At 40.0% G+C, this 24,850-nt stretch overlaps 1 protein-coding gene across 2 annotated transcripts in view; it reads right to left on the reverse strand.

Moving 5' to 3' along the window:
• The window catches only part of DMD (dystrophin), a 2,642,350-nt gene that overhangs the window by 1,570,737 nt on the left and 1,046,763 nt on the right, over positions 1-24,850 (reverse strand). For both annotated transcript variants that reach the window (XM_056556147.1, XM_056556148.1), the window contains exons 27-33: positions 23,956-24,138; positions 19,392-19,526; positions 17,929-18,078; positions 15,594-15,755; positions 9,434-9,544; positions 8,334-8,507; positions 6,401-6,556 (exon numbers count right to left, since the gene is read on the reverse strand). In XM_056556147.1, the coding sequence (XP_056412122.1) occupies positions 6,401-6,556; positions 8,334-8,507; positions 9,434-9,544; positions 15,594-15,755; positions 17,929-18,078; positions 19,392-19,526; positions 23,956-24,138 (1,071 nt within the window). The remainder of the gene's footprint in view (positions 1-6,400; positions 6,557-8,333; positions 8,508-9,433; positions 9,545-15,593; positions 15,756-17,928; positions 18,079-19,391; positions 19,527-23,955; positions 24,139-24,850) is intronic.

A 24,850-nucleotide genomic window follows, 5' to 3' on the forward strand; every position in this document is an offset into this window, starting at 1 on the left:
ACATTTCTTCGGTCAACGGAGTGAAGTTGGACTGTACTGTGCGTTACTGCACAGAACCCTTCTTAATGTGCATTGGACCCCATCACGAAAAGATTGAATTGTTCGTCCTTCCCAACTGTACCTCTGAAGTCCTCCTCGGTCTGCCATGGCTCCAGCATCATTCTCCCACCCTTGACTGGACCACAGGGGAGATCAAGAATTGGGGCCCTGCTTGCCGCAAGAAATGCCTCACGTCTGCTCCCAGTCCCGTCAGGCAAGCCTCAGTGCCTCCTCCTACACCTGGTCTCCCCAAGGCCTATCAGGACTATGCTTTCCCTCCTCATAGCCCCCGTCCTGGTAACACTCTGCCCGTGCCAAGCTTCACCCTCTGCCCTCCCTCCCCATTCCCACTCCTGTTGAACTGCCTGCCATTGATGAGGAAACCCTACAATCGCTCCCAGTGTCCTCGTCCCACGTGAAGCAATTACCGGACAAAAAAGGGGGAGACCTAAGGGGGGGGTACTGTTACGCCGAGCGCTCCGGGTCCCTGCTCCTCCCCGGAGCGCTCGCGGCGTTCCTCTCTCTGCAGCCCCCGGTCATACCCGCTGACCGGGAGCGCTGCACTGACACTGCCGGCGGGGATGCGATTCGCATAGCGGGACGCGCCTGCTTGCGAATCGCATCCCAAGTCACTCACCTGTCCCGGCCCCCGGCTGTCATGTCCTGGCGCGCGCGGCTCCGCTCCTTAGGGCGTGCGCGCCAGCTCTCTAAGATTTAAAGGGCAAGTGCACCAATGATTGGTGCCTGGCCCAATCAGCCTAATTAGCTTCCACCTGCTCCCTGTGTATATTACCTCACTTCCCCTGCACTTCCTTTCCGGATCTTGTTGCCTTGTGCCAGTGAAAGCGTTTAGTGTTGTCCTAAGCCTGTGTTCCAGACCTTCTGCTATTCCTATTTGACTACGAACCTTGCCGCCTGCCCCGACCTTCTGCTACGTCTGACCTTGCCTCTGCCTAGTCCTCCTGTCCCACGCCTTCTCAGCAGTCAGCGAGGTTGAGTCGTTGCCGGTGGATACGACCTGGTTGCTACCGCCGCAGCAAGACCATCCCGCTTTGCGGCGGGCTCTGGTGAATACCAGTAGCAACTTAGAACCGGTCCACCGACACGGTCCACGCCAATCCCTTGCTGACACAGAGGATCCACATCCAGCCTGCCGAATTGTAACATGTACTACTTAAAAAAAACTAATGTTTTTTTTTAACAAAATTGTGATTTGTAGATTTTATTGGTACCATTTCTGCGTATCTTTGACTTTTTGATAACTTTTTATTAAATTTTTCTGGAATGTGATGTGAACAAAAAGCAGCACATTTGGACTTTTATTTTATATAAGTTTACGCCGTTCACCGTACAGAATCAAAATTTTTTTGCCTAAAGTCTATCTGTGTGTTATACGCTGATATGCTGCTGCAGTTCAATGATTTAATGCGGGCGCTTTAAATCAATGAACTGCAGCGGCTTTTGCAGGTCCAGAGACCTGCCGTCGCTGCCCGATTCTCTGCCCTGTTGCCGGGGTCGGGTCCGCGCTACTTCTGGCTCCGGTGTGGCGTCCCCTGCGTTGTTGCTATGTGCGTTGAAGACGTCACTCGTCATTGCGCCTCGCAGCGCATAGCAATGACACAGGAGACGCCACACCGGAGCCAGAAGCAGCGCGGACCCGACCCGGCAACAGGTTATTATAAAACCGGGGATGGGGGAGGCAATGGGGCAGCCCAGCAATGGGGCAGCGGCGCCGATAGCCAGGGGGAGAGAAGTGGCTGCAGCAGGGCCCTGCCTTTCTTGGGGGCTTCTGCGGGGTCAGAAACAGTGTATCGGGGTATACACATTAGGGATCGACCGATATCAGTTTTTTAGGGCCGATACCGTTACCGATAATCGTTGCAGGTTAGGGCCGATAGCCGATAACTTATACCGATATTCTGGTAGAAGTTATCGGCTATTTAACCCCCTGCGACACCGCTGCAGATCATTGATTTAAAGCGGGCGCTTTAAATCAATGATCTGCAGTGGCTTTTGCGGGGCCATAGGCCGCCGCCACCACCTGCTTCTCTCTCCTACCTGTCTGGGTGGTCCGGGCCATCCATCCTTCCTTCCTGTAGTGTCCGGGGGGCGTTCCGGGTGAAGAGTGAACCGGTCCGGGCTGTCCTTCTTCTCCGGCGGTCATCTTCTCCACTCCGGGCAGGCTCCGGCCTAGTACGCTGCATAGACGCCGCTGCGCAGTGATGCCCGTGCGCAGCGACGCACCTGACGTCACGGCGCAGCGGCGTCTATGCAGTGTACTAGGCCGGAGCCTGCCCGGAGTGGAGAAGATGACCGCCGGAGAAGAAGGACAGCCCGGACCGGTTCACTCTTCACCCGGAACGCCCCCGGACACTACAGGAAGGAAGGATGGATGGCCCGGACCACCCCCATTATGGGTAAGTTTAATTTTTTTATTGACTCGGAGGGTGGGGGAGGGGCCCGACCGGTATAGCGGTATGGGCAAAAATTCATACCGGTATACCGCCCAGCATCACGGTGGGGGGTGCGACGCGGTGCGGTGGGTCGGGGGGGCGGTGCGGTGGGTCGGGGAAGCGGTGCGGTGGGTCGGGGGTGCGGTGCGGCGGGTCAGGGGGTGGCGGTCACGGTGTGGTGGGGGCGGTGCGGGGGCGGGGCATTATCGGCTTATCGGCAAGGTAATTGCCAATACCGATAATGCCCAAAATCGTGATTATCGGCCGATAATATCGCCCATACCGATAATCGGTCGATCCCTAATACACATGCACACACATGCACCCTCGTTTTACCAAGGATATTTGGGTAAAAAAACTTTTTTTACCCAAATATCCTTGGTAAAATGAGGGTACGTGTTATAGGCCGTTGCGTGGTATACCCCGATAAATACGGTATGTTTATATATATATATATATATATTTTTTTTATACTTTTTAGGGTTAAATGGGAGAAATTGCAGTTTAACATTTTATTGGGGGAGGGGCTTTTTCAAATTTCTTTAAAAATTTGTACTAATTTTTTTTATGCTTTTCATGTCCCTATTGGGGACTATTTAAGGCAATCATTAGATTGCTAATACTGTTCAGTGCTATGCATAGGGCATAGCACTGATCAGTAATATTGGTGGTCTTCTCTGGTCTGCTCAATTTCGTCCACCTTGTTGGATGATCGGATACCCGTGGCAATGCAGTGGGCGATCTGATCATCCATTCAAATGCCTGGCATCTGAGGGGTTAATGGCGGACATCAGCGCGATCACTGATGTCCACCATTACTGGCAGGTCCATGGCTGCATGATGCAAGCACTGGTCCGGAGTTTGCTTCATGTTTAGGACATGATTACTGCTGACCTCTAGGTCACCATACACATTCATGGGACTTGGTGCAGCACACGCAGTCCAATAAATGTAAGTGTGTATGTGAAGACACATACAGCATCACTGCTTACCTCCAGACCAGCATATACATTCGGTGTGACAAGTGCAAGGTAGTACCATTAACAATATAACTAAAATATTTAACTAAAAAAAATAAAGAAATATATGGATATAAAGAGTAATATGCATTGAGGCTGCTCTGTCAGTTGGGTCGTTCCCCCTGTGGGCACTGATGATGGGGCATTGGTGGTTGCCACTCAGTGCTGTGCCATTTTATGCTAGGGATGCTAGGGACCCACTACCTACAGGTGGCCATGCTGTGGCTAGTGGGCTTGCATTTCATTATCATAAAGTACACTAACAACCTGTTAGTTTAATAAATGTTGCTGAGAAGCATTAGATCAAGGTGCATGTTGTGGATGTGCGAACATGTCTGTTTTTTCACAAGTTGAATTCACATTGTGTTTTCTATCCCCTCTTTTTTTTTTTTTTGCTTCATCTGCACTCTGCCCCTAACCCTCAGCCCAGGCCTATATATTTGTCAGGAGGCTGCATTAGGGCCCTATTCCTCCTGGCAGCCTCCCAGTCTCATACTGGGAGCACATGGTGAATGAGCCTTTTACACCTGTTCCCCCGGGTGCGGTGCTGTTTGGTGTCCGTTGCTGCCCCGGTGCTGTGTCTGTGGGGTGGCGTGGCCCAGGGACTGGTTTGAGTGGCATTGGGGTTGCTCTACCAGTTGGGTCATTCCCCCTGTGGGCACTGGTGCCGGGGTGGTGGTGGTTGCCACTCAGTGCTGCGCCATTTTATGCTAGGGATGCTAGGGACCCACTAATTACAGGTGACCGTGATGTGGCTAGTGGGCTTGCACTTCACGATCATAAAGTACATAAATGACATGTTGGTTTAATAAATGTTGCTGAGAAGCATTAGATCAAGGTGCATGTTGTGGATGTGCGACCATTTCTGTTTTTATCAAGTTGAATTTAAAGACTAATATGCTGCTGCTGTGTTGGTATGGTATTAAACATATAATTTAAAGTTCTGATAAAAGTATAAATATTCTGCTACTGACAACAATTTGTCCCATTCACATGTCCCCAGCTAAGGGAGACTTTAAAGGGTTAATTTATTTTGTCTTACTCTAACTTCCAATAGATAAGTTTTAGGCCAGTCATAAATCACTCCCTAACACAGTCCACTCATCCCAGACACAGAATTCACTGCCACCAATTTTTGAATATGGCCAATTGGTTCCAATACCATACTGCTTTCCAGCAAAAGGGTTAAAAATATCTATATTGATTGTTTTGTGTCTAAACTGGCTAAACTTATTTAAAATTTTAGCTTGAATAAAAAACATATTTTATATTTTATAGAATTTGCAATATAAAACATAGTTTAAAATAAGACATAACAAAGATAAAACTAGCAAAGCAGTTAAGAAATAACAGCATGCTGTAACACAATTATTTTAGCATATTTTTTGCTCCTGATTGGTAGAAAAAAACTATGGAAATACACCTCAAACATCAGAGCTGTTCCTCATAATCACAAAGTTCAAGAGTGCAGTAGGCACTGCCTATTGTGGGCACTGGATAAAGTCCTGGTCACACCAGTGTTTACTCGGGATATCCACGTGGTTCTCTGTACATCAAAGGCAGCCTGACAACAAACAGTCTCTGAAGAAAGAAGGATGACGGCACTCACATATCTCCGATGCAAAAGATTTCTTTATTCCAGGTCAAAAAACAACTTGCGTCATCCTGCTCCTTCCCGCAAGTTGTTTTTAGATCTGGAATAAATAAATCTTTTGCACAGGAGATATGTTAGTGCTGTCATGCTTCTTTCTTCAGAGACTGTTTGCTGACCCTCATAATATTTTCATATTTTGTAATCTAAGGGCCCCTAAAGATTAGACAACCTGCACTTAAATGAGCATAAAAAATATGCTAATAAGGAGCCTATATAAGGCCAAATAATTGTGCATGCAGCCCTCAATATTGTTGAACAAACATCCTCCATTTACATAGGGCAATGTATAGTGGTTTAACAATTTTGTGGGCCTGCATGAACAATATGATCAGCAATCATCAGCTGATCACTGATCTTTTTTACATTTATTAGGAACAAGCTTTTTTATGAACCTTAAAGGGAACTCAGGTACATTACATTGTTTCCCCTACAGGATAGGGTATAAGTGTCTGATCGCGGGGAATCCAACTACCCGGACCTCGGTGATCTCCTGCCGGTGCCCCAGCTGTCCTTATGCAAGGAGCAACCTCCGTTTTGTGTCAGATTACTGTCAACACACCCCCTACATGTCTCTCTATGGGAAAGCCAGAGAAACACAACTGTATCTCCAGTTGTTCTATAGAGTTACATGGAGGGGGCATGTCGACCACCGCCACTCCAAGCAAAGCAAAACAAGCAAAACAAAGTTTTAGAATACCAGGGTGACATGCAGGAGCCAGCGGTTACCTCCCCTCCTCAATTAGACACTTATCCCCTTAGACACTTATCCTCTTTTTGTTTAGTTTTTTTTTTTATTTTGCTTCCAGAATTGCCTGACTGGACCATGGGGTGACAAGGGGGATATATTAGAAGTATGGCTCCACATAGTGGACAATGCAGTGGCAAATTTGGTACCTATAGCTACATAGTACAGAGTTTCCAGCCTGCCATGTATCTCCATATAACATCCTGCACATTGTTCTGCCACACAAATGAGGACTAGAATACAAATAAAATTTCAGAACAGCCGGTATACAAAGAACCCGATGCAGTAGACGTGGCCAAGAAGAAGCCTCATTCCAGTTTATCTATGGACATGTAGCCTTTATCTGTTCAGATCAAATCCATATGGGCTGCATTATAATTTTAGAGCTATCATTTATACAAATAAAAAATAGTATTATATTCAAATCAATGAATTGCTATATTGCCATAGTGTAACTATATGTTTATTAGAAAACATTGGCTTACTGTACCTTTGCTCCTAGCTCATTGTATTGCAGCTTTAAAGCAGTCAGCCTTTCATCCAGATCTTTAGGATTCTCGGTTTGCTGTTTTTGCACAATTTGACGTCCAGTTTTTATCACTGTCTCCACTTCAGATTTAACTTCACTTAGTATTTTGTACAGTTTCTAGGGAAAGATGCCAAGGATTATTTAGGAATTTTTAAATTGTTACCGTACAACTACCCATAAAACATTCATTTTTCATGACCAAAAGTAAAAATGATACAATCATTCCTAGAGTGGCTGCCAAAACCTTTATGGGATGGATTTCATTTTTGCTTTTTTATTATTGAACATACTCAGGTAATAAACTTGCAAATTCATTTCATTCACAGGACCATTGACAATAATACTTAAATGTATTCATCAGCCTCACATATTTTTTTCCATCTCATCTAAAGAGGTAATGGAATCTACTTTTATGGAGGCCTTATAAAATACAATACCGGAGCTTATAGTTCAGGTTTGGACCATGAAAATGTCATGGACTAGTAATCCTTTCTGCTTTTTCAGTCTTTATGGTAATGATTCTTGATTTTGCTTGGTTTGAACTATGGAGAAGGCACAGGGATGATTTTATATCTAGTAGGATTAACCTAAAACACTGAGACAGTATTGTGTGAGGTCATAGTATGTGCCAAGAGTCTTAGATGAATAAATCATAATAATACATTGTAGCTTTTACTACTAGCTGATATGTGAGTGAATTTGCATTAGCAGTGTCAAACATCATTTCTATGTTTACTACATAGAAACCAAAGTGTAAAAACCGCCTTTAGGCCTCATGACTACATTACATTATTTTATTTTTGTTTTTTAATTTTGTGAAAAAGTCACGGATTTTGAGATTTTTTTATTTGGCTACAAAACAAGAAACAAAAACAAAAAGTATACATAAAAATCCTTTGTGTTTGACACAAGTCTTAAAGCCAGCTTGTATATAATACTGAACCCACATGAATGCTAAATTTCCACAATTAATATCATTTTTAATTAAAACTCAACAGTACTCTCCACACTTGGTCTACAGAGTGTGAGTACTAAAGTGAAATGGCTTTTTAAACTCATCTTCCTCCTAAGTGCTTGGAATAATTTACCCCTGGCTATGCTTACTGGACCCTTTAATGACCTCACAAACAAACAGATTAAATACACATTTGTTCTCCGCTGCTTCATTAAGCACAATAATTGAGAGATACACTGGTTAGAATTACAAAAAACACATAGAAGAATAACATTCTAAACATGGGAATTATGAAGGAAGAATAACAATGAGACAGAGGACTGTGAAATGGACTACTATAAATCTTGTTATCTCATACCACAGAATAAATCAACCTCCAAAATTACTGGGTTTATCGTTATTGACCAGCTATTAATTAAAAATGAATGAGGGTACCATTAGGCAATGTTGCCAACCTTTTTTGAGACTCGATATGAGCTTCAAAAATTTTAATTTTTCAGACTGAAGAAAAATGAGCCTTACCTTTGCCTTTGGCCCTTTCATGCCCTTTAAAACTTTTTTGGACAATGTTTGCTTACAGTGAAAAGCTGAAGTCTAAATAATGCTGGATTTGTAAGAAGATTTTTTTTTTTTTTTTTTTTTTTTGAAATTTACTTCTCAAAATATTGCCATGCTTTGGCATGCTACTGCTTTGGCATATAAATGCTACTTAACTTTATAAGGATTAAACGCTACAACCAGCTACATCAGCTATAAAGCTATATCCAGCTTTAATGCAACCAACAAATATTTATTACACAACACATTTTCTTTTATTCAGCAGATACTTACAGTTATGCATATCTAATAAATGTAAAACTTGTTCCCCATTCCAAGATAAAAATAAAAAGCTATACACTAAAACAAGTAATATAAATATTTCTGATAAACAGGACTCACCATACAATGATCCAACTGAGTTTGAACAGCATCTTGCTCAATACTCTTCATTTCCAAAACTGGTAATTCCAATGTCACTTCATCTAGAATTCTTTTAGATTCTAGAAGACGCTGCTCAAAGTTTGCTGGTTTCTGGAATAGTCTAAACTTTGTAGAAACTTCCTGCAATTTTTTCTAAAAATACAGAATATTACATTGAATTAATGTTAAGTATCATATCTAACACAAAACTTACGGTAGCTATAGACATGGTTAATAAATACAACAAAGCCTTTGTTTTATAATAGCATCCATATTTTCCTTAAACTAATAGCAGCTTTACATCATATAAAGTAATTCTGTCAGAATATGAATTTAATTTACAATGCCAAACGCAGTCTTCAGAGATCAACACAGAAAGAAGATTACTCCATCCATTAACAGCAGTCTTACTTACCGCTCGTGCCAGACAGTTGCATGCTATTTGAAGGGAGAGGATTAAGGTGTTCGTAAGCCCACCAGAAATATTCTGCACACGTTTATGGAATAGTGTGCAATGTATTTCATATGTAACCTGCAACCCTAAGGGTATGTTTGCATGCTGAGGTTTTGCTGTGGACAGATTTTGACTGTCCCATTGAAGTTGGTTGGAAACGTTTGCAAAGAGCTGTAGCACATTCAAAACAAATCTGCTGCCTGCATGTGACCATACCCTTAAGTAGCTAGTGGAAACTACTACCTAGTACATTTTATGAATATATTTCTTGTGAAGCAAATAAACATTTAAATACTGTTGGATAATTCTGTGATACTTCCATAGAGACCAATGCATATCTGTCACAGTCAAGTGTTAGTTAATGCACTATAATGGGTATATCTGTCACAATGACCACTGATGGCGGATGAAGTAACAAATATATTAATAATAATTACCCCTCAGTAAGCACCGTGTAAACAGTGATTGGAAAGGAAGAGACAACAATACAATATCCCTGCTTTCCCTCTGGAGAAGGGGGGCTGTGCAGAGATAACTGCAGATCACCCAAATGTTTATGTTTAAAGTCGGAAAGTGGTTAGTAAACAGAGTTAATAATAATTATAATGATTAATAAAAATAATACCTGTGCTATTTCAATCTGTAAAAGGACCTTCTTAGACATTTCTTTTCCTTGGTTTTTCTTCTTCATTTCATCCAAACCAATTTCATGGCTTAATAGATCAGACTGTATTTTCTATTAAAATAAAAAGAGATATACACAATGTAAATATAAATGTAAAACTAATGGTAAACATTGTGCATTGAGCAAAAAATAAATAAATTAATAAATAAATAAATAAACATTGATATATACCCAACTATAATGATTTTTTGAAGAACTTTAAAGAGCTTTGAAAATTAGATTGCATTATCCTTAACCCCTTAAGGACGCAGCTCGTTTTGGCCTTCAGGACAATGTCAGTTAACATTTTTGTGTTTTTGTTTTTTCCTTCTTGCCTTTTAATATTTTTCCATCCATAAAGTCCTATGAGCACTTGTATATTATATTTCAGAACAAATAGCACTTTGCAATGACTACTTTAATTTTAACTGTGCAATAAAAAAATCATTAGTAAGGGTAGGGTCACAAAGAGGGCAGTAGCGCATCCGCAGCATATTTGATGGTACTGATGCGCTACTGCCCCTCCCTAGAGTGTGCCTCCAGCTGTGCCCATGTGTCCTGCTTGCAGCAGCAATCTGCTGCTACTAGTAGACACAAAGGGAGCTGCGTAGTGTACTGCAGACATTGTAACCGCTCTCGGCCATAGCTCAGAGAGCAGGGGGAGCGTCTGCATTGTCTGGAGTAAACTGCGTATCTGTGCACAACTAGCAGCTCTCTCTGTGTCTGCTCATAGCAGCACATTGCTGCTATGAGCAGGACACACATGCATAGCTGGAGGCAAATTCTAGGGACAGAGAGTAGCGAATCCGCAGCATCAAATACGCTGCAGGAGCACCACATGTGACCCTACCTTATGGTGTAAACATTTTAGTATATATTTTCGGTGAACCTGAAAAATATGGCACCAATAACAAACCCTACAAGGGGCACACTACAGAGGAAGGCAGGTTTAGCAGACTTGAACACTACAAGAAACAAGATACAACTATTGTCACATATAAAATGGTAGCATATGTAAGTGCATAGTACAAATAAACACCACTCTAACTGGACGAAAGAGAAATGATAAAAAGCAAAATATCCCAGCATCTTTTATGTATACAAGCCTTACCAAAGTGTAAGACTTTCATAAGGCTTGTTTTTATGGTAAGGCTTATTTTGCTTTTTATCATTTCTCTTTGGTAGAATCTGTAGTTATTTGCTTTATACTGATGAATGAAAGCAATACAGCTTTCTCACCACATGATGGAGTAAGAAGTCCACTAAACTAGCAATGCTCTCTTTTGAAACTTCCAATGATTTTTTTACTATAGTGCTACAATTCTATAAAACATTTCTTAGTTATACCTAAGCATCTAAAGGTAAAGCTATAACATTTTAGAGATGTGCTTTATTTGTTATGTTTGCACTTTTAATCCCTAAAGAAAACAGCCAATTTTGGCTTTACAGATGCAGAAGATTTTTTTTTCCTGTTTTTTGCTGTTGCATATTCTGATAGTAATAGCTATTCTTTGTGTTTAACATCTTTTTTATCTGGCATTTTAAGGCATTTTTTTTATATAAATAGAGTAATTATATTTTGGGTCAGTGTGATGACACTGTTGAAAATGTACAATATGTGATTACATTACACCTGCTGTAAATATAGTCTGCAAGGCAACTGTTGTATGTGGTATATATGTATTATGATTATTACTTACTATACATGTTAAAAACATATTTAGAAGATAGTCAAAACATGTATCTTTATAATAATTACTTTTCTATGTACATTACCAAAATATTGTAAACTAGAATACACTTATTAGTTAATTTCTTTTTTTGAGTTATTTTTGCAGATCACAAACTCTCCATGGGCTGTTTTCACATGCCTTCTTTTGTATAAAGTATTTCATTAGTAGTTATGGCTATGGCTTAATTGATGCAAAACATTAGGCCTAGTTATTGCCAAGTAAGTCACGTGTAGGCAAAAGACATGTTTCAGGCTCCAGTGCAAAGGATGCATGTGTAGAGTTTAGACACTTTTTGGTTAGTATTTTGTAGCAGTCTTTTGTAGATCAAAACTGGTAGTGGAATCTGCAGGGGGAAAAAGTAAGATGTACAAATATACATCTTACGAGTTTTGAACTCGTGGTTTGAGCTGAGCTGTTGATTTTTGTGCATTGGATGGAGGGCAGGTGCAGCAATACCGGAATCATCAGGAGGATGGAGCCTCTTAATGAATCGCCCTAATGCTATGGCATGTGAAACGCCAGTCTTCGTAAATCACCTGATAGATTTTGCTGAGGTTTTGATATCCACACTTGACAGCTATATTGCATCCAGTGGTCTTTCAGTCTCATTACTGTTTCTTAAAATTGCTAAATTTAACCATGCCAGACACAGTGCTACATTATAACTATATTTACCTCTAGTCAATGTCTAAAAATAACAGCTAGAACCATTAGGTAAGACCACAACAGCCCACCAGTCAGACATCCACTCTACGTTTTGTTAATACGGCAACCGGATCCGGCTGCCGTATTAACTGGGCGCTCCCGTATCCCAGCCGGGATTTGAATGAGCTGATTGGAGTCAGATAGTGACTACAGTCATCTCATTTTTGACCCGTATCCGGTTTTCTGACCGGACTTAAAACCATGGTAAACCATGATTTTAAGTTCGGTCAGAAAACTGGATGCGGGGCAAAAATGAGCTGACCAGAGTCACTATCTGACTCCGATTAGCTCATTGAAATGAATGATATGGTTCCCGTATTAACAAAACGTATCTATGGTGGAAAATTAATAATAAAGGATCTGTAATAGTAGTGGCCACTGCACTTTTTGCAAGTGCTTGCTTGATGTCGGTGAATCCACTGAGCTTCTTCCATGTTGGGGTCACAATTTACATTGAGATATACTCCGGAATTTTAAACTTAATGGGTTGTCTTCATGTGTTTCTCTCATATATCTTGATAATAGAGCATCCACTTAAGTATTGATTGTATTGATATGCTTCAGAATACATCTACATACAATTATTGTATTTACACTTCCTGTTGTCAACTGGATTCTTAAACTCCTTCATATAAGGCAAATTGTGGCAATAAGTGCATTGGCCACAGAGGTGAGAGCCTTGAATCATTGACTTAAGCCATGTAGTCAAAGTTTTCCATATAGGCTTTGAACTATTTTTTTCTTTTATATTACAACCACAACAATAAGTCATAGATTGAGCAGGTGTAATAACGTCACTCAATTCACCATCTGCTACTAGTATTGGCCAATATTTTCAAAGGATATTCTGTATTCTTTTATTATTTTGATCATAGATGCCAATACACCTTATGAGTTAAATTAATGTACTTTTTGTCACTATGTGACCGTATAAAGGAATTTAAGAACCCAGTTGACAACAGGAAGTATAAAATCAAATCAAGTTTAAATATTTGGAAAGCCTGGGTGTCGGGGCCAGAGATCGCATGGGGTCCCAGCGGCTGAACTCCCCCCCCCCCCCCAATCAGACATCTTATTCACTATCCTTTGAATAGGGGATAAGCTGTCTAGGGATTAAGTACCCCTTTAAGGACCAACGACTATTTTCCAAATTTTACCTATGACCCTTTAAGTGTTTATAACTTTGGGCTTAAACTTTTTTCGTGACACATAGTACTTTATGTTAGTGATTCATATTGGTAAATACCTTTACCTATCATATATGAAAAACTTCAAAATTTGCCAAAAAATTGTAAAGATTAGCATTTTAATTTAAATAATTCACGTTTGAAATATGTCTACATTATGATAGCATCCATTGGTTAATGACCTTCTACTTCTAAAGATGTCAGAGGGCTTAGAAGCTGTACAGAAAAGTCTGAAATTTTCATGAAAATTTTAAAAATGTATTTTTTCACAGCAGGATTTACCCTTTAGGTCATTCACAGGAATTAAGGAAAAGTCATGGTGAAATAAAAAAAATTTCATCTTTTTTACAATTTTTCAACTATATTAAGCCCTTAAGGACATGTGCCGTAAATGTACGGCGCTGCTAAGAAGTACTTAGCGCACAGCGCCGTACATTTACAGCACAGCTTTCCTAGATGAAGCTCTATTCAATGTCTAAAAGCAGTGATCGGAACGGAATGACTGCTGATATCTATCAGCAGCCATCCCGGCATATCGCCCACGGGGGTCCTGAGACTCCCCATGTCAGCGATTGCCGCAAATCGCTGGTCAATTCAGACCGGTGATTTGCGGCTATTCCCTGGTCTGGTGGGGGTCCCTCTGGTGCGGTGATGGCGACAGGAGCAGCAGGATTGGCGGCAGCAATGGCGGCAGTCCCGGCGGCAGGATACAGCAGGAGGTGAGGTCTGTTCACCTCCTGCTGTTGCTTAGTAACAACTCTCAGCAAGCAAAGCCAAAGGGCATGCTGGGAGTTGTAGTTTTGCAACAGCTGGAGTTCCAACTGCAACTCCCAGCATGCCCTTTGGTAGTCTGTGCATGCTGGAGGTTATAGTGATGACACAGCTGGAGGCAAAAATGATCTATGAAAAAGTGTGCATCCAGCTGTTGCATAACTACAACTCCCAACATGCCCTTCAACTGTGAATGCATGCTGATTGTTGCAGTTTTGCAACAGCTGGAGACACATTGGTTATGAAACAGAGTTTGTGTCTTAACTCGGCGTTTCGCAACCAGTGTGCCTCCAACTGTTGCAAATATACCACTCCCAGCATGCACTGAGAGACTGTACATGCTGGGAGTTAAGTAACAAGCTCTCAGTGTTTCACAACCAAAGTGCCTCCAGCTGTTGCATAACTATAACTCCCAGCATGTATGGTCTGTCAGTGCATGCTGGGAGTTGTAGTTTTGCAACAGCTGGAGGTTTGCCCCCCTCCCCCATGTGAATGTACAGGGTACATCCACATGGGCGGGTTTACATCAAGTTTTCTGCTTCAAGTTTGAGATGCAGCAAATTTTCCACCGCAGCTCAAGCTCACAGTAAACCCACCCATGTGAATGTACCTTAAAAACACTACACTACACCTACACAAAATAAAAAGTAAAACACTGCATATACATATACCCCTACACAGTCCCCCCCCCCCAAAAAAAAAAAAAAAAAGTCTTGTACGGCAATGTTTCCAAAAACAGAGCATCCAGTTGTTGAAAAACAACAACTCCCAGTATTGCCGGACAGCCACTGACTGTCTAGGCATGCTGGGAGTTTTGCAACAGCTGGAGACACCCTGTTTGGGAAACACTGCCGTGGGGTATTTTTGTGGCAGATTCAAATCCCCAATTTTGGCCTCAAATGCACATGGTGCTCTCTCGCTTTGGAGCCCTGTCGTATTTCAAGGAAACAGTTTAGGGCCACATATGGGGTATTTCCATACTCGGAGAAATTGCGTTACAAATATTATGAAAAGGAAAAGTTGGGGGCTACACCAGCATGTTAGTGTAAATTTTATTTTTATTTTTACACTAACATGCTGGTGTTCCCCCATACTTTTAATTTCCACAAGTACAAGAACAAGTAACATAGGGCTATTTGTATTTTTAGCTAAGTGTCAAAAAACAGGATCAATTTAGGACTGTGGTTGCAGATATTTTTTCCAGTCTACTGAATTTTTCAAACTTTTTGTGAAACTTGTAATGCCAAATAACAGATCTAACCCCACAACAGTTTGCATGGTGCTTTGTCTATCACACTCTGCAATTTCACAAAGGATGCAAGGTCATCTCGCACACGCAGCTGACACAACGTCAAATCTTATTAAGTAACCAAGGGATGACTCACAGGGCCATTCACAGTAATCAGCTTTACAGTATGTGAACAATAGTCACTGTAGCAAAGCAAATTGTTTGCAAGTCTGAGTAAAAACAAATAGACACTTCTTGGTGAGTATTTTTGAACAGTGAATATTGATTTTTCAGATCTGTTCTTGACATGACCCTTGTCAGTTGTGCCTACAGAATGCAGGATGAGTTGATTTACCTATCGAATATAACTGTGTGCATCTATGGTTGTCTTTGATATAAAGTATCATCTGGCATCTAAAGTTAAAATGTCTTCCAATCAAACAGTGTGTTTTCTTACACACTGGAAACAACTGCAGAAGAGGTTAATAGAAGCTTACCTGTGCTTCCTGCGGAACCTGGGCTGCATCAATTCTCTCCGAAATATAAGCTGTCAGCTGTCTGTCTGTGGTGCCAAGAGACTCTTGAATTAAGCGAATGGCTTTGTCAATCTCCTGAGCAGACTGAATACTTTGTTCAAGAACCTTTTGTCTCCTTACAGCCTGTAATAAAAAGAAAATATGTTATTTCTCATTCACTAACTTCATATGCAGGAAAACACAGACCATATAGGAAAACACCTTTTTATAAGATGAACTTCGGTGACTTTTGCCACTCATTCAGTCTGCTTTAAAAAAAATATTCTAATAGAAGTAGAAAAACTTTGTAAATGAGAGATGAAGTAATTCGTAATGTTGGCACTGACTGAAGCCTTATTGCAGCATGAGAGGAAGGCACTGCTAAAATTGTTAAAAGGAAACCTCTTCTGAATGCTGTAATCTTCTGTTCTGAGGCCTATCCCACTTCTTCCTGATCTCATTATGTAGTTCAAGAGATTTCATGTACTGAGAATAGGGTCACGGTCATTCTGAGCCACAGCAAGCTAGTGAAACGACTAACCGGTACAAAGATAAAAAATAAAAACACTGGAAATGACAGATGTCCTTAAACCGATAGCAAAAAGTATTCAAAAAGAACATGTAGTACAGGGTTCCCTTATGTTACAATGGCTTCATAATACAATATTTTCGACTTACACAAGTGTTTGACAGGTCACTGTAACCTGAAACAACTTTGAATATACAATGCCGCAAAAACCTCTGGCAAAACCTGTGGCAAATGTGATTGGCTAGAAAATCAGACATCACTATGGACATTTAGTGTTGCTCGCGAATATTCGCAATACGAATTTTATTCACGCATATTCGCAAATTCGCGAATATTCGCGAATATAACGCTATATATTCGTAATTACGAATATTCGGTTTTTTTTTTTTTTTTTTTTCGCAGTACACATCACAGTGATCACCCCTCTCTGCTTCCAGCTTGTGTGGTGTAAAGAAGACTCTAATACTACTGTATGAGACTGGTGTGCGAAGTTTCGCATATGCGAAAATTTACATATGCTAATTTCCGCACATGCGAATTTCCGTTTATGCTAATTTACCGCGGGTATTACGAATATGCGAATATTCGCGAATATATGGAGAATATTCGTCCATATATTCGCGAATTCGAATATGGCCTATGCCGCTCAACACTATGGACATTTGACAAATTCATATAATGCTGTTTCTTTAGTTTTTTTTCTAGAAAACTTGCTGAAGTTCAGACCAAGTATCAGAATGGAAAAGAAAGGGGATGTAAGTGAATTTGAATGTGCCATGGTTGTTGGTGCCAGAATGGCTGGTCTGAGTAGGGTTAAAGATAATGGTCAGAAAAAGAGAAAATATCCAGTGAGCGGCAGTTATGTGGATGTCAGAGGTCAGAAAAGCATGGACAGATTGGTTTCAGAGGATAGAAAAGTAACAGTAACTTAAATAACCACTTGCTACAACCAAGGTATGTAGAATACTATATCTGACTGCACAACATATTAAACCTTGAAGCAGATGGACTACAGCAGCAGAAGGACAATCTTGGTGCAACTCTTGCAAGTTAAGAAAAGGAAACTGAGGCTACAATTCACACAGGTTCACTAAATGTGAGATTGGAAGATTGTTGCCTAGCTGATGAGTCTCTATCCCAGTTGTAACATTTGGATACCAGGGTCAGAATTTGTTTCAGACTGCTGGTGGTGGTGTGATGGCTTGGGGGACATTTTCTTGGCACATGTTGGGGTTCCTAGCACCAATATAGCATTGTTTAAATATGACATCCTACTTGAGAAATTTGTTGCTAACCGTGTCCATCCCTTTATGGTTGGCATACTGGTTTTATATAAGACATCAACTGGTTTACATTATATTTTATATTGCTTTTGATATAGAGAATGGCACAACAATTAAAGAATCTGTAGTTAATTAATAAAAAAAAAATTATACTATATATCTATCTCTACATATTAAATGAATCCAATTCTGTGTTTTGCGCTGAAAATAAAACAGAGAATGGTTAATCACAAGTGTACAATAGTTGTACCAGATTTCAAATGTTGCCAATACTTGTGTTACATATCAAAACTCATTGCTGATCATACATCCACTGTAAACATATATTAAAATCACTTGTGTATCATGAAACATAGCTGAGCTTTTATAGCTCACAGTTATTTTCCTTATGAAATAGAACTGAAAATGAAACATTTAGAGATACACATCTGCCTTTATGGATCTCACCCATAATTTACGTATAATTAGTAGCTATTTGTTGGATTGAATAACATTTATAGATTACCTCCTGTTGTATTTCTTCCCAACGTGTATTGAAGTTTTCCAGTTTTTCATTGATCAGTTCATCCATCACACCCCCATCGGTCAATGTCTGAGCAAGTTCTTTTATTTGATTCCGATTGTCTTCTGGATGCTTCATAATTTTTTCTATGGACTAGACATAATTGTACAGGTTAAATCACCATAAATAAATAAATAAAAATAATGATAGTCCTATTGAATATAAATAAATACTGAAATGCAGAATATTAACAATTTTTTTTTCTTTTTATATATACTAAATAAAGAACAAAACTCTGTTCATAGAAAAACAAATCAAGTACAGTACTGATATAGAAGAAACTGGTCCATTCTGTAACATTCCTTCCATAACATCATACTTTAAAACAGAGATGTTGTCACATAGCAACAGCTCTGTTCTATACAGAAAACTGATCTTTTTGTGAAAGTAAAAATCAGAACAGAACATGATAAACTGTTCCAGTCCTTGAGTAATCAAGGGCTACATTTCAAAACTGCAGTCACCAAAGACAGGGTCTACAACTTTCAGACAGTTTTAATACAGTTTTAATGCTGTGCACCTTTGTCCCGCAAGATTGTCCCGCGGTAGTCCCGATCACCCATAGCAACCAGCCAGCAACATTGAGTTGCCAGCTTTAGGTCCCGTGATCAGCTTTGATCACGGGATTTAAAGGGTTAATAGCCTTACAGTGATGATCAACGCTGCAGGCTATTAGATGAAGCCTCTAGCTGTTGATTTCAGCAAAGGGCCACGCGGCAGTATACGTCCTGGGGAGGGAAGGGCTTAAACAAAATACAATTATACTTATCCTCTGCAATCCCCCGCTGCTTCCGATATTGCTTATCATGCTCTCTATGGCACTCTACTTCCTGCATGAGGTCAATTTGTCAAGAGGGTTAATCATTGGATGAGGTAAGACTGAACAGATATGTGACATATTGACACTCAGCACCAAGTGGAAGAGCGTCGCAGAGACCTGATGCTGGAGTCAGTGTGAGACATTGTCGCTCAGCCAGTAACTGGCAGCAGCAATATCCTGTCTTCGCCAGTGATTGGTTGAGTGCCTCTGACATGTTGGCCTTCGGGACAAGGAAGTGAAGTTCGGGGGAGACCAGGAACAGACATACTGAGTCAATGGGGGGATGGGCAGGAGAGGTAAATAGTTTTCTTTTTCATTTAGGCAGGCACCCAAGGAAGCTGAAGTAGCACTTAAAGGGGCATTCTCATTTTCAAAAGCTACTAACATGCAGACACATTTTTCATCATCCTAAGTAACACCAACATAATTAATTGTCTTTAACAACAGATTTCAAGCTGAATTCCAATTTCAGCTTACACAAAATAATTTACGTGGATGTTGTTATTTCATAATCAAACATCATAATTAATTTCATAAGGCAGCATCAGTCGCTTTACATTTAAATCAATATCACTTCCATACAAACCTTTAAGGCCTGTGAAATCTCTTCTGGTGACCCCTTTGGTTGCTCAGTAGTTTTTAGCTTTACTTCAGTCTCATCAATCCATTTATTTTCAGCTTCCAAGTATGATAATAGTTCTAGCCAACATTTCCATACCACCTATGACAAGTAATTATGACCATGATTTAATAACAATACACAATATAAACAATGTACAATTTCCTTTATTTGATATATTATACTTCATATTGAATTAATATAGAATAGAAATAGAAAATACAAATACAAATAGATAGATAGATATAATATTTAGATATATAACACATTTCCATACATCCTAAGATAAGTCTCCAAGACAACCAGCTTTGTTTTTTTAGATGTTCATCTTACCCAACATATCTAAAGATATCTTAAACAGTCTAAAAAAAGTAAGGACAAAAAAAAAAAGGAGAGAGACACACAAGCACCCCTGGTGAAGTATGACAGGCACATGTGGGGTATTACAGGATAAGAACACTTACCCTGTGACATTGAGCTGAGAACACAGCATCTATTAGCGCATATATTATGCAATGGGGTCCTGCAGCTTGGTTTCTCCCAATCCAGAATGGCTTCTGGTTCAGTATTGGTACACACAGATAAAAGCAAAAAAAAAAGTACTTTTTCGTCGATTCAGCAGGATAGTCAACTGGATTAGTAAAATTTGATTTATTGAAAGCACATATCAATGCATTTCTGGCCAAGAGTGGGCCCTTCCTCAGGACAAGTTGCTGATACAGAGGTTGTGAGATACAGACAATATATACATATCCGGTTGACTATCCTGCTGAATCGACGAAGTGACGAGGTCTGACACTTGATAAAGTTCCATTATTTGCTTTTACTTGTGTAAAAAAAAAAGTAAGGAAGGACACACCTGCATGTGTTGGCACTCATTTGTGTTGAGGAACATATCAAAGTACCACAGATTTAAAGGGGTACTCCCAAGAAAAAGAAAATGTTTCACATCAACTGGTACCAGAAAGTTAAACAGATTTGTAAATGGCTTCTATTTAAAAATCTTAATTCTTTCAGTACTTATCAGCTGCTGTATACTACAGAAGAAGTTTTGTTGTTCTTTCCAGTCTGACCACAGTGCTCTCTGCTGACACCTCTGTCTGTGTCAGGAACTGTCTAGAGCAGGAGAGGTTTACTATGGTGATTTTTTCCTGCTCTGGACAGTTCCTGACACATACAGGTGTCAGCAGAGAGCGCTGTGATCAGACTAGAAAGAAAGAGTGGTATACAGCATAAGTACTGGAAGGTTTATATTTTTAAATAGAAGTCATTTTTAAATCTGTATAACTTTTTGCCAGCATATTTTTCCTCAGGAGTACTTTTTAAATCAGCTTGCCACAGCCAGGCTGCATAAATGTGAAAGGAAATTTGGAGAGAATGCAAACCCCTTTAACCCCTTAAGGACCCGGGTTTTTCCGTTCTTGCATTTTCGTTTTTTCCTCCTTGCCTTTAAAAAATCATAACTCTTTCAATTGGGCACCTAATAATCCATTTGATGGCTTATTTTTTGTGCTACCAATTCTACTTTGTAATAATATCAGTAATTTTGCCCAAAAATCTACAGCGAAATGGGAAAAAATCATTGTGCGACGAAATTGAAGAAAAAGCGCAATTTTGTAACTTGTGGGGGCTTCCGTTTCTATGCAGTACATTTTTCAGTAAAAATTACACCTGATCTTTATTCTGTAGGTCCATACGATTAAAATGATACCCTACTTATATCGGTTTGATTTTGTCGTACTTCTGGAAAAAATCGTAACTACATGCACGGAAATTTATACGTTTAAAATTGTCATCTTCTGACCCCTATAACTTTATTTTTTTCTGCATATGGGGGGGTATGAGGGCTCATTTTTTGCACCGTGATCTAACGTTTTTAGTGGTACAATTTTTTATATTGATTGGACTTTTTGATCGCTTTTTATTCAATTTTGTCATGATATAAAAAGCGACCAAAAATACGCTATTTTGGACTTTTTTGCGCGTACGCCATTGACCGTGCGGTTTAATTAATGATATATTTTTATAGTTCGGACATTTCCGCACGCGTCAATACCACATATGTTTATTTTTATTTACACAGTTTTTTTTTTTTTCATGGGAAAAGGGGGGTGATTTGAACTTTTATTAGGGAAGGGGTTAAATGACCTTTGTTAACTTTTTTTTCACTTTTTTTTTCAGTGCTACAGCTCCCATAGGGACCTATAACACTGCACACACTGATCTCCTATGCTGATCCCTGCAGAGCCATAGCTCTGCACGGATCAGCGAGATAGGGGCTCGATTGCTCAAGCCTTTCGATTTCAGACGCGGCGGTCAACTTTGATCGCCGCGTCTGAAAGGTTAACAGTGCGCGGCACAACGATTGGTGCCGCACGCTGTTAGCCCAGGGTCCCGGCTATGATTAGCAGCCGGGACCGACCCGGTGTGATGGGGGGTCACAGAGTGACCCCGTTTTTAACACCAGGAGCAGGCTCAGGACGTACAGGTACGTCCTAAGTCCTTAAGGGGTTAAAGATGTATTATAATCATCATTTTTTATTAATCTGGTACCCCTAAAATTTTTCAAGAAAATGAAATATTTCTCACAGAAAAGGATTGTAGTAACACATGTTTTGCTATATACATGTTTATTCCCTTTCTGTGTGTTGGAACTAAACCAAAAAAGGGAGGAAAAAAGCTAATTTGACATAATGTCACACCAAACTCCAAAAAATGGTCTCGACCAAATTATTGGCACCCTTAACTTAATATTTGGCTGCACACCCTTTGGAAAAAATAACTGAAATCAGTCGCTTACTATAACCATCAATAAGCTTCTTACACCTCTCAGCCAGAATGTGGGATCACTCTTCCTTTGCAAACTGCTTTAAGTCTCTCTTATTGGAATGGCGCCTTTTCCCAACACCAATTTTGAAATCTCTCCACAGGAGTTCAATGGGATTTAGATCTTGACTCATTGCTGGCCACTTCAGAACTCTCCAGCGCTTTTTTGCCATCCATTTCTGGGTGCTTTTTGATGTATGTTTGGGGTCATTGTCCTGCTGGAAGACCCAAGATCTTGGACACAAATCCAGCTTTCTGACACTGGGCTGTACAGTGCAACCCAAAATATGTTGGTAATCCTCAGATTTCATGATGCCTTGCACACATTCAAGGCACCCAGTGCCTGAGGCAGCAAAAAAAATAAAAATAAAAAAAAACATCATTGAACCTCCACCATGTTTCACTGTAGGTACTGTGTTCTTTTTTTTGTAGGCCTCATTCCATTTTCAGTAAACAGTAGAATAATGTGCTTTACCAAAAAGATCTATCTTGGTCTCATCTGTTCACAAGAAGTTTTCCCAGAAGGATTTTGGCTTACTGAAGTTCATTTTGGCAAAATGTGGTCTTTCTTTTTTATGTCTCTGTGTCAGCAGTGGGGTCCTCCTGTGTCTCCTGCCTTAGTGTTTCATTTAATTTTAAATGTCCACGGATAGTTCACTCTGACACTGATGCTTCCTAAGAATGCAGGACAGCTTGAATATCTTTGGAACTTGTTTGGGGCTGCTTATCCATCATCTGGACTATCCTGAGTTGACACCTATCATCATTTTTTCTCTTCTGTCCACGCCCAGGGAGATTAGCCACAGTGCCATGGGTTGCAAACTTCTTGATAATGTTGCACACTGTGGACAAAGGCAAATCTAGATCTCTGGAGATGGACTTGTAACTTTGAGATTCTTAATATTTTTCCACAATTTTGGTTCTCAGACAGTTCTCTTCTCTTTCTGTTGTCCATGCTTAGTGTGGCACACACAGACACACAATGTAAAAAATAAGTGAACTTCTCTCCTTTTTATCTGCTTTCAAGTGTGATTTTTATATTGCCCAGACCTGTTATTTGCCCCAGGTGAGTTTAAAGGAGCATCAAATGCTTGAAACAATCTTATTTTTCCATAATTTTGAAAGGATACCAATAATTTTGTCCAGCCCATTTTTGGAGTTTGGTGTGACATTATGTCCAATTTGCCTTTTTTCATGCCTTTTTGGTTTCCAATACACACAAAGGGAATAAACATGTGTATAGCAGGGGTGCCAACATTTACGGCCATGACTGTTAAATGAAATGACAGAGGCTCTAACCACTTTACTTTCTTTGATCTGGGAAGTAGCTGGTCCAAGAACTGCAGGGTACCGGAGAAGATAAGTTTTTTAATACTTGTAGCAGCCCCACAAAAAAAATGAAAACTTTTAAATCCTGGAATACCCCTTTAATAATAAATGTTAGTTTTACAATTGGTCTTCTCATTTGTTAATGACAATTTTCTTCATGATTGCTAGGAAATAACCAAATTAGAGTTATAAATATGGCGTTGCACAAACATGCTGTTACAATAATGTTAAAACCCATGCATACTGCATAAGCCTGTTTGTTATGTATGTTACACACGTACATTGAGAGACTGAAAACCTTATAAAAAAATGTTTTAAACTTTAACCGACAGGATATTTATGGCATTTTCAGGAACTCCAGAGCAATGAAATGTACCTGTAGCGTTTCACACTTTCCATTTAACCTGCTGCATAGTCTTTCATAGTTGGTGACTAAAACATCCAGCTCTTTCTTTAAGGGCTCATGGGCAGCAGATGGCGCTGTTGCAATAAAGTTCTTCACAGACTCTGTCAAGAGCTTTACTTTTTCTTGTTTCTGTGCAGCATCTTCTTTTGCCCTCTGTAAACGGCAAAAAGTCATTTTAAGAAGTGTAACAAAAATATCAGAGTTACTTCATGCATTGCTGGAAGACAGTTTGGGAAGCATCAGTACTACTGTTAGTGCTATGTAGATATATGCACTGTAGCTTCTGCACAGTTTATCTTTAAACAGACAGACAGGACAAACTATAAACAATTTCTAACTTCAAGTTAACACCATTCTGAATCAGACTTATTAGTATATTATTATGCCACCTATTAGTAATACTTTTACAACACAGGTCCTACTGTAAACGAGGCTTTGAGGCCTGAGGTATGTGGTTAAAATACTAAATTAATACTGAGTATTCTATTCACATTATTAAAAGTGGCCTGACTTTTACATGTATGTTTTATGAAAAAATAAATAAGTTACAGTGCACACTGGCAGAGATAGATGATCCTTTCTCTGTGTTGTCACTGACTATAGTCCATGCAGACTCCAGCCATTGGCATGGTGCTGCAGTCATTTTACTAACTTGGAGTGACTGGGAAGTTCCCAGTAGACAGCTTTCTTTTTGCCCTGTCTGTCATCCAGACAACTTCAACTCCTCTCCTACACCTGTAGTCTGGATTATGAACTGAGATACTCCAGACCGTAAACTATCTGGCCATGTGGCCCCCACCCTGAGGTACTACCATGCTTCTATGGACAGTAGGAAAAAACTAAAATGAGAAGGAACTTGCTCAGT

Source organism: Hyla sarda, chromosome 2 (genome assembly GCF_029499605.1).
Source record: "Hyla sarda isolate aHylSar1 chromosome 2, aHylSar1.hap1, whole genome shotgun sequence".
Classification (NCBI taxonomy): domain Eukaryota; kingdom Metazoa; phylum Chordata; class Amphibia; order Anura; family Hylidae; genus Hyla; species Hyla sarda.